Source organism: Pelobates fuscus, chromosome 2, assembly GCF_036172605.1.
Source record: "Pelobates fuscus isolate aPelFus1 chromosome 2, aPelFus1.pri, whole genome shotgun sequence".
Lineage (NCBI taxonomy): Eukaryota > Metazoa > Chordata > Amphibia > Anura > Pelobatidae > Pelobates > Pelobates fuscus.
Window position 1 is genome coordinate 137403317 of NC_086318.1, and position 14388 is coordinate 137417704.

At 38.9% G+C, this 14388-nt stretch overlaps 1 protein-coding gene across 1 annotated transcript in view; it reads right to left on the bottom strand.

Annotated features, from left to right (window-relative positions):
• The window catches only part of BDH1 (3-hydroxybutyrate dehydrogenase 1), an 18582-nt gene continuing 4194 nt past the window's right edge, over positions 1-14388 (bottom strand). Inside the window, exons 3-7 of the mRNA XM_063441693.1 lie at positions 8112-8169; positions 7914-8021; positions 3660-3801; positions 2754-2906; positions 1-508 (exon numbers count right to left, since the gene is read on the bottom strand). Of these exons, the coding sequence (XP_063297763.1) occupies positions 39-508; positions 2754-2906; positions 3660-3801; positions 7914-8021; positions 8112-8169 (931 nt within the window). The 3' untranslated portion in view covers positions 1-38. The remainder of the gene's footprint in view (positions 509-2753; positions 2907-3659; positions 3802-7913; positions 8022-8111; positions 8170-14388) is intronic.

Genomic DNA, 14388 nt, shown 5'->3' on the forward strand with positions numbered 1-14388 from the left:
TTTTGTTACATTTAAACATATATCTAATACAAAAATTGCTAATGAATGTAAATTTTGTCAGATATAGCACCAGGCATGTGTGTCATAATCTGCATCCTCAGCCACCAGTAATAATCCATGGGGTGATAACGTGTGTAGGGAGTGGATGCCGTCAAAGCATGTGTGACATCATTAATAACAGGTGATGTGTCAGTGGAACCGCTGTTACAGTATGTGTGCATACGAGCAATTTTCTCATCAAAGTATTTTCTTCCGTAATCATTCTTCACCTCCTCTGTTAACTGTTCCCACATTTTGTCTCCAATGGCTTTGATCTTTTCAGGGCTGTAGAGGCTGGTGGCAGCAATGAAATTACCTGGCTCCACCACGCTAACCTTTACACCTAGTGGATGCATCTCATAGCGGAGGCAGTCAGAGAATGCTTCGACGCCAAACTTTGTGATGCAATAAGGGGAGCGAGCAGGATTTGACATTCGACCCAGCATACTACTGATGTTCACAACACGACCTAAAACGATACATAAAAAAGAACCCAGACCGTACATTAGTACATGAAAAATTGTAATGAGATTAAATGTAAGGCTATAGGGAGTTTCCAAACGTATAGTCTTGTTATCATATGACAGCATGGTGTTTACTACTGAAAGTCTACTAATAAGCATGTTAGGTAATGTGGTCTTCTTAGTGAGGCATTACTTAATATAAGATAAATCTGAAGCCTCAGTCTTGTATTCGGAACATAGCAACTTTATAGTTTGTCAGATATTTCTCCCTGTAAGTTTAAAAATGGATGATGGTGCATGTCAGATTTGGAAGCAATAATTGCTCCTCTGCCCGTACAAATACCATATTTGTTCAACATCTGCTCACAGGAATGGGCAACTACATGGGAGTAGCGGTATACAGCCATGCAAACACAGTTTTGACTGGGATTGTCTGTAAATGGATAGAAGTGATGCAATGGCTACTATCAGCTTATTCAGCTCTTATCTTCTGATTTGATAATTGCAACTGGTGGGGTCTGATCTATAGATGCCTTAATTCATGCAGATAATATCAGACCCCATAGATTCTATCCTTTCTTGAGAGAAGATCTATGCCATTGCTGCTTGCCTCTGCATTAGAAGCAGGTGAAGGAACTTTAACGGCATCTTTCAATAATTATTTGTTAAACATTACTTAACGCATTACCTATATAATTGTTTTTTACCTCTTTTTCTATCACAACCCAAATTGTGTTCATGGGATTACTTTGGCAAATTATTCTTCAATTGGTAAATTAGCTCAACAATCCATTAATTAATTCTAATATAATAACTAAAACTTTAACATTAGACCTTCACCAGTGCCAAAAGGTCCTTTCACTGCAACAGGAGAAGCATTGATGATACAATATTGTGAGCAGTTAATAAGTATCTCATGAATATTATACAAGAAGCAAATTTAGGGTCTCAGTCAAGGGACTACTGGGGTATAAAATGCATTAAAGAATGAGGGTTTACCAGCTGGGCCCAACTCACCACCCACAGAAGCAAGAGACATCATCCTATGTTGCGCCACGACACAGGACAAAATTACTATAATGCGGGCAGTGAAAGGCAAGACGCCCCTGGCATTCGAGAACGCACAACTTCTTTTTTTCCAAGACCTGACAAGGGCAACTCTGCAGTGGCGGAAAACTATGTACGAACTAACCAGTCGCCTGAGACATGCTGGTATACAATACCGCTGGGGGCACCCAGAGTCGTGACACTCACCCACAATGGCAACACCTACAGAGTCACATCAGAGACCGAAATCCCCGCAATACTTACCTCACTGGGACTTACCAACCTACCCATACCTGGAACAGCGAATAACTCGTCTCAGATGGGGACACCCTGCTACGACAAGCCCGTTTATACCTCGATCCCCTGGAAGCACATCCACAACGCCTTGACAGGGACTGCATATCTCGGCTAGCCATAGATGATACAGCCTCTTGGGACTCAGAGATAATTCTAGGGCGCTGATATGTCCCCCGAGACAGATGCCACAGAAGTTCTCTAAATGTTATTTGTTTTATGTTTTGTTCATACATGTTCGCATGCTGTAGACAACAAAGTCGGGTTCACCAGTCAACACATACCACACTCTATTGCATTCACCCCCCCCCCACATGCCCCCTGGGTTAAGGGCAACCGCTAACACGTAACTGCACTTTAGACCACCAAATTTTTCACATAGCACGGCAACCTTAGCTCCTACGAGTGCACACAGACAAAAGCTACCTCCCTCGGAACACACACCACAACAGCCAAACGTAACAATCACGCAACACCGAAGGAAACACGAAACTACCACAGGGCAACACACCATCGCTTACCATACCTAGAGCTAACAGAAGGGAAGCACGCGCTAAAACTTGTTCTAATGTTGCACTGTAACTTGTTTAAAAAATTATAAAATGTGTGCAAACCTATGTGACGAAGGAACTAACCAATTTTCTAATCTATACCATGTACAATGCATAACTCTTGTCACTGATATTGAAATGTTACCAAGCACATCTAAAATAAAGAATAAAAAAAAAAAAGAATGAGGGTTGCTTTCAGCCAATGAGGCCATAAGTGCAAAATAGATTCCACCAATTGTGCATTCCTGCTTTAAATAATGAATTATTCCATGCCCCAAGCTGATTTTTCAGATTGTTAGTGAGAAACAGTCAAAACATTACTTTTGTTTAAACAAATAAATCTAAACTGCTATCTTGCCTTTAGCCCTGCGGATGAGAGGGAGACAAGCTTTGGTAACTCGTACTGTGCCCCATAAATTAACTTCAGCAACCTCCTTGTATGTTTCCATACTAGTGAACTCAACTTCTCCAAACGTGGAGATACCAGCGTTGTTAACCACACCCCAGAGACCTGCCAAAGGAAAACATAAGAATATTAAAACAATTACAAGAATGAGCATTTATATATAAAAAATCTGTAAAGTGTATAGTAAATCATAACAATAGGAGCAGACATTTCAAATGATGGAAATATTTACAATGCTACTACAGGAATATCTGTTTTTAGAACTCTGGAACTCAAACAAACAAGGGATAGTTATATTTAGTTGAACATAAAAACTTGTCAATTAAGAGATGTAGCCTGTGCATCAATCTGCTGGTTTGAGCATCGGCTGACAATGAGGTCCCTTTTTAAGTGTGCTGTACGAGCTTAGAGTTGGACAGTGCAAGTGCTTGTGAGATCTTCTCCAATAATGATTTCATTTGACTCTAACTGTATCATTCTGAGTCAGGGGTGCTAGCTACATACAATACATCACCAGTGTTGGTCCTAAAATCCCATGCTCCATCAAACAAACTAAAATGGTCCTTTAAGCAAGGCTCTGAGGAAATATCAAGCATGGCACAAAACGTTCGAGCATCTTCCTTCTTGTGCCCCTCCCTGCACATTATGTCCAAATATAATTTTGATTTTGAATAAAGGACGATTTTAATCTGTTTAATGGCATTTAAGTCCTGAATGCAGCACCCAGAGCTGGTTATTAATTGTATGTCTTGTGTGAGGAGAACCCACCTGCCTGCACACTCGCATGGTAGGACAACTAGTTTTTTTTATAATTTCTAACGTTTTGCCACTGCACTGTTCAATAGGGAAGCTACATACCCTTTTCAGGATCCTGCAGATTTTCCCGAATGATCTCCACAGCCTTTTCTATCTCTTCCTGCTTCACCACATTAAGCTGCAAAGTCTTCAATCTGTCGCTCTTCAGGTTGTCTAATTCTTTCACACCTGCGTCTCCTTTGTCCTGTGTATGGAAACCTTTTGGACATTAGATTACATTTTGCAACAGAGTGCTAATATATAGTAATACAGCCATTAAATAAATACATGGCTCAGATATGACACCTCATCTAACGTTGTCCTATTTCAGACTATAAACACATAGAATGATCACGATTTTAAGATGTATGAGATGTATAATCTGGATATTAATCCAGGCTTGGATATTGAACAGACCGGCAGGAGGAAGAGCCTCATGGCGCTGGACCCCAGACAATACAGCACACAACACGAACCAGTCCCACCCAACCCACAGACAAAGAGACTAAAACAACACCAAGGCCAGTCTGAGCCCAGACATCCATCTGAGTCCATAGAGACATATGCCCTTACCTAATAGCCACCGGCGGACCCCACAGTATGCTTCCCAGAAATTTGCCCCAGGACAGTGGCTGATTAATGGACACATGCATAATACTTATCTATAAAATGGAAATGATGTATATCACTTATGATAACTCAATAAAATACAAATTAAAAAAAAATGCAAAAAACGTCACTTTTACTTAAAATATCATCCTTGTAATACAATTTTACCAGTAAACACTAATATTTAAGTTCAGCGAAGTCTCCTGAGTAAAACAGTACCCCACATGTACAGGTTTTATGGTGTCTTGGAGAGTTACAGGGTCAAATATAGTGCTTGCAAATTAAATTCTCTGCACTTTCTCCCTGTGTTGTCAGGCATGTCAATCAAATTTGAATTAATCAAATCACATAATTATGTTAAAAGATTAATTAAATATACATGTAGAATTTTAATATATATGCATTTATAGATATCTAAATTCTACATGTATACTAATGTAATATTTTATGTAATTATATGTATTTAGCTATATATATATATATATATATTTGCGGTTATTTGTATTTTATATATATATAGAATGTAATTCTAAGTTTATTTTGTTACCAATATATATATATTAATAACAAAATACAGTTAGAATGAAATTACATATGAATATATAATTTATATTAAATTTTGTTTCAATATTTTATTTATTAATTGTATTATTTTATTTATTATTGTAATTATACGTATATATATATATAATATATGTGTATATATCTATTACATATATATCATATATATACATATTATATATATGTAACGTCATTCTAAGTGTATTTTAATACTAATATATGTACTTATATTAGTATTAAAATACACTATGTATGACGTTAAATATATATATAATATGTATTATATATATATATATATATATATATATATAAATATATTTTTTTTTAATATACACATGTCTAATATTTTTTTTTTTACAGATCCCACCAGTCTGACATTTTAGACATTTTAGACAGTCCCCCTGCTGGCAGATCCACACTCAAAGAGCGATCACATGGCCCCCGGGGTCCTGATTTGCCGTGGGGGGGCTGTCTGGGCTGTGAGGCAGTCCTCCCGAAGCGGAGCGCCGGGAAGGTAAGTAACCCGGGCGCTCCAGGGCTCAAAGCCGTTACGGCGTTCTATGCCGCCGCAACGGCTTTAAAGCCCACTAAATGCGGGACGGCATAGAACGCCGTAACGGCATTAACGGGTTAAACTGCAAAACCACAACAATACAATTGAGTGAAATGCAAACAAATCTAAGGAGATGGAGTTTGTAGTAAGGCAAGTCGCACTAATTGGTCAATATGTAAGGTTGGGCTAAATACACTATAAATATTAGTTAATATGAATTTTTTCATAGAAAACACTACTAAGGTGTCAACCTATTCTGTTTGCTTACTAAATATAACAAAGTCACTTATTCCTATATTGAAACGTTGCAGCAACTTGTCTCACAATCCAAGAGTGTTAGATAATAAATGTTGCAGTACAGGGGACTAGAGGTTACTGAAAACACATTGTTGCAAATTTAAAAGTTAGAAGAGGTCAGCGCTAATAATAATAAAAGGTGGGTAGGCAGCGGCCTGGCAGAGGGTAACCCTCTAACATACAAGTAAAAAACAACAACAACAACAGTAGTGCAAGGCTGCGCCAAAGTATATTAATATGGACTATGGGTAATAAAACAAGTATATAGATAAAACATATATAGATAAAGCATAGATATGAAATTAGTGCATATACATAAGTCCAAGATAGTTTTAAGATTGCAGTCTGGCGGTGTCTTTTTAGGTGCTTTTGGTGGTGGGGTGTCCTCACTGTTTATAGTAGTCCGATTATTCTCGTGATATGGAAGACACAAAATAAAAGACCGATCGTATAGACTGTGTGGGTCAATATATGTGAGAGGAAGGATATATATATTAAACTCACATTTAGGAGAGCTATAGCCAGCTCAGGTATAACAGGCGTACAGCGGTATGATCACCGCTTATGGGATATATGGGTTGTTCTCTTCTGGGACGGAATGATGTCCAACTTTCAGGAAAGGGGTATATAAAAAAAACAGGTGATAGTGCTTTCTGTTTGACAATATATAAAAAAAAATTAAGAAATGAAAATGTACTTACAAGTATAGTGCAGACCAACTGCACTATGATAACAGCGTTAGTGATATAATCAGCACTTCAGGATAAGCTTGTAAGCACGCGATAAAATCGATAAAAAGCCAGGTAAAAATAGAAATTGTGTATAAAAAGATAGTTGGCACAAATAGTAACCAAAAAACCTTTTATTATATAAAATACACAAATAATAAAACCATTTATGTGTTTCACCACTAGGGCTTTTTCAAAATGGGATAAAAATTGTTGCAAATGCATTAAATGCTAATTTAACGGATTCCACTAATTAGGAATAGTGGATATCAGCAATTACGGGCATTTCAAATAAATGCAAAGTATCAGCTAGGCGGACAAAGCACTGAAAAGCTGAAGATATACCAAGAAAAAGGGTAGAGTTATGTTTAGCTGATACCACAAGAGGGCAAAGACCGTGGGGCTGAAAACGATATTTGACCACTGAAGTGGACATTAATTGGTCCACATCACTCCTGCGACCCTAAAAAGTGGGAGAACGGGATCGCAGTGATGACATGGCACTTCTAGAACCAGAAAGGCTAGGTGTTATATTATTGTACGTAGAGTGGTGCTCTGACCTTGCAGCATCCCTCTCCCTGCCAGTAACATCCACCTCCCAATTCGTTCATTCGGAGAGTCCAAATGCAAGTGCCAATTGGGAAGGCAGAAGAGAACAGGAATGACGGAGTGGCGCGTCGTTTGAGTAAGTACCGCGACAGTGGTTAAGAACAATAGACTATAGCAGGGATAGGCAACCTTTGGCACTCCAGATGTTGTGGACTACATTCCCCATAATGCTCTGTGATAAAGTGAAGGCAGATAGGCCTATAACATTTAACCCCAGGGGGAGTATGTGTAGTTTGTGTTGTAGACAACACAAAGCTATGCTTAGTTATGGGCCCCTGGGGTGGAGCATTTGGAGAGAAGGGTGGGCCAATGCTCCACTCCTCAGTTTAGACCCAACTGGGAGAAATAAGGTCCAGGCCAGAGTTTTTTGGAACCGTCTCCAACCCACTGCTCAGCTGCAGTTAATCAGCTGTTGCAGTGGGAATAAACCCCTCCCTGCTAGGCAGGTAAAGGGGGGATTGCTGGCTTCCTCCCTGGAAGCAGGTAGGAGAGAGGCTGTTCTCTCCAGTGAGAGAGTCAAGGAGACTGAGCACTGGGAGTGCAAAAGGAAAGCAGTTAAGGCTGGCTTGGAGCACTAGGAGTGGAGAAAGGAAAGCAACAGGCTGACTAAGCACTGGAGTGCAGGGAGCTACCAAAGACACTAGGTTGGTGAAACGAATATTGTTTTGTTCTAGTTTAACCCCTGAGAGATAGGGAACCTTTTGTTTATAGGGATTTGTGTTATATTTATGTTTTCATTTGCTGCTGTCTCCTGTGTGGACTTACAAATAAAGTGCCTGGATTATATGCAAATAAAAGGACTGTGCCTGTTGTTTACCCTAGAGGGCCGTGCTACCTGCAGACAAGGATCACAGCTCTTACACACATAATGCTGGCAAAGCATCATGGGAGGTGTAGTTCAAAACATCTGGAGTGCCGAAGGTTGCCTATGCCTGGACTATAGCCTCCCGTTTTTATTACCTTGAACAGGCATCCAGCAAACACTGTGAAACCTTTGCTATGTAGGTGTTTGGCCAATGTAAATCCAAATCCTGAATCACATCCTGTCACAAGAACAGCTTTATTTCCCTGAAAAACAAAAGAAAATAGTCTACGTAAAACAAAAAAATATTCTAAAAAGTATAAACATCAAAAGAAGACAAGATTTGAGAATAATACCTGCTCAGCCTCGCTTGCGTAGGATCGTCTAAGAGTAATGGACAATGTCTTCAGGATCCTAGGGAAGAAGAACAAAAAAGACATGTTAACTTACAGATACCAATAATGGATTTCCACTCTCTCAGCCATGACTAAATGGAAAGTATGTGAACAAATAGACACCATTAACGAGCAATAGTATTTCCAAGAATTCGTCTATCTCTTCTTCAAACTTTTCCAGAATCTTTCCACTGGCAACAATTCAACTGAGACATGGTTACAGCTATTGTCCATTACATAATCTTCTCAACTGCCACTGCTATACAGTCAAACCAAAGGTAGCATTGTTACTTCAAGAGGACAAGCCAGCTCTTCGTGGCTGGGCACTGGTCCACTCAAACTGGCATAATGAGCAGTGTTCAAAAACAGTAGGCCATTGCATAAAGAAACTACAAAACAAAAATAGTTCCCTAGAACTCTGAAAAAGGGTACATGAACGGCAGATTATTTACAATCTTACCAGCACCAAACGGGGCTTTGTAAACCAATGGGTCCAGAAATAAATATTACAAGGAGAAATGTTATAGCAAGTCTAACTACAGAGAGTTTGAAATTGAATGAGTCAGCTCATGTTACAAATCGTATTTACCATATCCTCATCCCGCCTAGAAGGTCCCTCTTAAACAGCTCATATATGCTACATAAAATGGTCAGTACATTAATAGTGCATGGCAAGTGGAATTCAAAGGACTTTCAAATTAGTGAGTCTACAAATTGAAATGTACCAGCACAGTCGTTGCAATGTTCACAATATACATACATTTACATGACCTGCTTTTTATGTCAATGAGAACTTGCATTCAAATCTCATATTGCATAACTGGGAGTGACTCTGTGCAATAAATACCCAATTACATAATGTGATGTGACACTGTGAGGTTCATGAAGCTTAGTGCAGCATCAAGACATAACCCAGGTTGGCTCAGATTGATAGGAGTCCCACTCCAGGCAGAATGAAAAATGAAAGACAACAGTCGCAAATACTCCTGGTATTGCAATAAGAAGGAAGCAACTACAGGTATGAGTAAGCATGTGTGCATATGTATCAGTGTCTGTGAGTTGCACAGCAGTTGAAAGGCTGGGAAAATCTCTGACATTCCAGCTGCAATGGAGCAAAATGTAATAAATATAATCAAAAATATGCACACTATTAAAGACACTTCCACTGATATTGGGCAGCAGAGCACAGCAATTACTCCCTTTAAACTATACACTGCACTAAACATTAAACAGTACACTACATTAACTTTAAAGGTACACTATAGGGTCAGGAACACAAACATGTATTCCTGACCCTATAGTGTTAAAAACACCATCTAGCCCCCCTGGTTCTCCCTTGCCTCCCAAAATATAGTAAAATCTTACCTTTTTTCCAGTCTGCAGGTGCTGGCTCTGCCCCTGATCTGCCTCCTTGGCTCCTTACCATCATCCGAGGTGATAATCTCAGCCAATCTCAGCCAATCACAATGCTTTCTATTAGGATTGTCTGGGGGCGCAGCCAAATGTCGCCCTGGCCAATCTGCAAATCCTCATAGAGATGCATTGAATCAATCCATCTATATGAGTCAAGTTCAGTGTCTCCATATAGAGGGCGGAGGAAGCACTCTGAAGAGTGGCCAGTGGAGGTGTCCCTATGCTGTAATGTAAACATTGCCTTTTCTCTGAAAATACTGTGTTTATTGCAAAAAGCCTGAAGGGAATTATACTCACCAGAATAAATAAAATAAGCTGTAGTTGTCCTGGTGACTATAGTATCCTTTTACCCATAACATTTGTTGAGATCAGTACCACGCTGATGAAACGCATAGGCTGAAAATATATGGTGTATGGTTGGTTTCGAGTCCTTTTGGATCACTCCCGATGCTCTGATTTAAAGTTGTGTTTAAAACAGGGCTTGAGTACTAAGGATGCCTCCTGAAATACAGAATGGTGCCTGCCTGGGATCATTTGCATGTTTAGCTGAGAATTCTGGGAGAGTTGTGGAAAGCTGATCTTTAGTAAATGCTGTGCCCAAGGTGGTCTTACTTCAGATTTGTAGACAATGAAATACAAAAGCTTTTAAAATTTACATTAGTCACTGGGGAATTATGTTTTGCTCTCACCACATCTAATAATGAGTAATAGTAAATTTTGAATTAACACACAAAAAACAAACATACACACACACACACACACACAGATACACACACACACACACACACACACACACACACACAACATTTTCACATTGATCTCTCCTATTACAGAGAAAGATAAGAGTAATTGCCCAGCACATACACATTTTCTTAGAACAAACAGTACTCTCGCCTGCTCTTTATTTTTTACCTTTGACATTTGGTCATAGTTACCTGGAGCTATAAAGACAGGAAGCTGCCCCCTCTATGACTAGCCTTTATACCTGGTCACACAGACGTGCCCAAATGCTAGGCAAATTGGACTTTGACTACTCAGTTCCACTCTAGCTTAGAAATCTAGATTGCGTTAACACAGAAAACTGGTTATATAAAACATATTAAGATGAAAAAACCTCCCCCTAAATGTGTTATTACACTTTACTGAATCTAATATAATTCACACCTAAGCAAACACTTGGCAATCAGAATTTGTAAGTGCCATTTTTGGATTGTGCTTGAAAAGTAACTTGCATAAAATGAGATCAGATTTTTTTCCTGCAAAACTTTAAATGGCTATTGTCAAACAGGGCTTTTTTTTGTGTTTTTTTTTTTAATTTTTATAATTTATATTTTATTGAGATATCACATCACATGACATATGAATAGCGATAGCAGCCATAGCTACATAGCCATAAGATATAAAAAATATGTCAAACAGGCACAAAGTTAAAAAACAGTAGCCGTGATAAGTCCAGTGCAGTGCCCTTACACAAACTATGAACAACCAGTGTGGTAACTGACTTTAGGTCAGGAGTGCCCAAAAAGGTAGATTCCAGATGTTTTAAATCTACAACTTCCATGATGCTTTGCAATTCTAAAGGCACACAAAGCATCATGGGAAATGTAGTTCTACAACATCTGGGAATCTACCTTTCGGGCACCCCTGCTCTAGGTATTCTATTTCAAAAGAAAACTCAATGAGGTTTGAAAGATAGAAGGCATTAGTAATACTGGTAGTGTTACTAATCTACATAATGTCAGTAGAAAACGTTATTAAGATCAATCACCACCCTACATAACCCCGCAAAGCATGTAAAACCGCCCGGCGGTGTCACAAAGGCAATAGGGGGCCTCATAGTTAACACTACCTATGTTTTAAACTAAATGCTTATCCTCTGAGAATAACATGCCAGTGCTGAACTGAATAACGTAGCTACCGCTGTTATTATTTAACAGCTAATTCCAGTGTTGTGGTGGGGGTGTAATTCCAAGAAGAGAAATGGGCAAGATAAGGCTCCTATGAAGCCTGCCTATGGTGTGCAAACAACTAAATAATCAAATAATAATAAAGAAACCCATAATGTGTACTAATATTAAACCAAAAGAACCATATAATATGAGTATTGAGAACACTCGGTAGATCTTGTGATGGAGAGACCCTGCTCCCAAGAAGATCACCAGTCCTGTCAACTTCAAGTAACCTCTGTTACGAACTGATTTCCACCAGCATCTTGTAAAAGGACTCAAAAGTATGGTGAGGAGAGCGTCAATCGCTGCCCTGTCCGCCTCCAAGCTGAACCGCCCCAAGATATACGTTTTTATTAAATTGTTTTGAATAAAGTATTGCATGTTATGTAGCTATTGGAGTGTGCTCCTGATTTTGATATGGATATAACTTTTGATCTGCAGCTCAAATTTTTTAGGCAGTTTTATTCCCTGATGTGGCACATAAACAGGCACGCGTTTGGTAATTATGAATGCCTGATTAATAAAAGACCGGAATCTGGATAATAACAAAAATAAAATTTGTGTTAAAAAAGTGAGCTTTTATCTGAGACCAACCATTTACTGGGAATTATTTATTAAACAGCAAATTATGCTGAACTGAAAACCAAAAGCAAAAAAAGTATATAGATTTGGAAAATTGTCCCAACTTAGTTATAGTCACAGGTTGAATAGTTTACTCTGAATTTTGTAAATCTACTGCAAAGATTGACAAGTTAAACTAAATTCTGGCAGAATGTAGGATTGCTGCTCATTCCAGCTTCAAAGGCAAAAGTAAACAGCAGTATCTTGTTACTCAGCTTGTGTAAATCTAGCTTGACTAGCTAAACAGAAAAAAAATATTTAGCAGATCACAAGACCAGAGCCTCCAGTCTATATCAGTATATTGGGAGGAACATGTGATTGGCAATGGGTTGTACTGAATCACTTTCAAGAATTCAAAGAAAGCAGCAGGGTTAACCACTAGACAGTGAATTCTGGGAATTGACTAAGGAATTGTAATTTCAGGCCAAGTTAGCCGAACTTGAAAAAAACAACATACATCTAAGCTTCCAACATGGCAATTCTGGCCTGAAATTAGAAATTCTTTACTTGCAGTTGTGTGTAGACTATTGATTTCTCTTTGGTTTCTGGAGATTCAGATTTTTTTTAAACCGGCTCTAAAAATCACATCAGTTCTGTTTTTCCCAATACAAAATGAGGGTGAAAGGGTTTTGAAGTCTTAATAAACTAAAGAAATATTTCAGACTGAAGTTAATTTACAGGAACACTATTTTTTAATGTGTTGTTGAGAGAATGCAACAAATATATAATAAAAAAAAAAAATATATATATACTAATCTTTAAAAGCTATTTGCTGCAAACCCCATGGACATGCAGCTTCTGCAGGGATGACTGCAAAGAACAAGATGTAGCAAAGGATTTCCAGGTAATCCTGGTCCTCCCACGGACTACAGCCATTTGAAGGGCAGATCTTGCTGCATTGATCTATAACTAGCATGCTCGTGTTTGCCATCTGAATTTCTTTTTTGAAAGAGATAATAACAAGAAGCATGTGCCCAGTGCTTTTAAATGTTTGCCCTTCACGAATGATAAGTAATCAATGGGTCGGTGGAGCACTCTGGTCTGTACTTCTCCTTAAAACCCTCCAGTAGCGATGTACTTCCCAGAATGGTGTGTACAGCAGTGGTTTCCCACCATAATGAGAGAAGTCTCAAGGCTGGAGACAGAAAAGATTATGTCTGGTTTGAGGAATTCCCAATTATTCAAGAATACTAACTATATAAGTTGCTAATATTGGGAATTCATCCAGACATGGTGAAAAAAAGCCCATTATTGTTGCTGAGCACAAAAATAAATACATACAAAAATGTGGGTTCTTCCAGTTTTATTAGAATACCTAAAAAGTATATAGTGTAGTTTAAACGATCAGGTTTATCAGAATGCAGATGACTAATACTTAGCACACAACTTAATGTACAACTGTTCTTTATACAAGATACAAACAGTCCACACTATAAAATTAAATATACAAATGTATAAATGATTGATCAATATTTACTTCCTCATTTGGTGAGAGTTTGCTATGATCGCTTAGGCTGTTGAACTGTAGTTGCTGAAAGAAATGGATTGTCTTTGTCATATTGCTAATTTTGAGGATCAAGCAACGTTATAGTATGTGAAAAGTGAACATTTTTATTTTCCGGTTTTCACAGAAAATCTATTAAATCTTGAAGGGATAATGAAGTATGCATTTACTTGTGCAGAAGGAATTAAAGGACCACTATAGGCACCCAGACCACTTCAGCTCAATTAAGTGGTCTGGGTGCCAGGTCCCCCTAGTTTTAATCCTGCAGCTGAAATCACAGCAGTTTCAGAGAAACTGCTATGTTTCACTGAGGGTTAATCCAGCCTCTAGTGGCTGTCTCACTGACAGCCGCTAGAGGCGCTTCTGCGATTCTCACAGTGACAAAGATGCTGGATGTCTATAGGAAAGCATTGAGTAATGCTTTCCTATGGGCGGGTTGAATGCATGCGCGGAGCTGACGACGGCAGAGGGAGGAGAGTTCCCTAGCGCCAAGGGAGCCCGGCGCTGGAGAAAGGTAAGTGGCTGAAGGGGTTTTAACCCCTTCAACCCAGCGGGAGGGGGGCCCTGAGGGTGGTGGGGGACCCAATGACCCTATAGTGCCACTATAGTGGTCCTTTAAGCATGGAAACTTAGAAGGGACCAAGGGAAACAAAACTTGTGTGGGCCGACTGACTATAAATTAGTTAAGATAAAGCTAACTTTGATAACTGTGCAATTGTTGGGGGTTATGGATGTGGTTGAGGGATAAAAG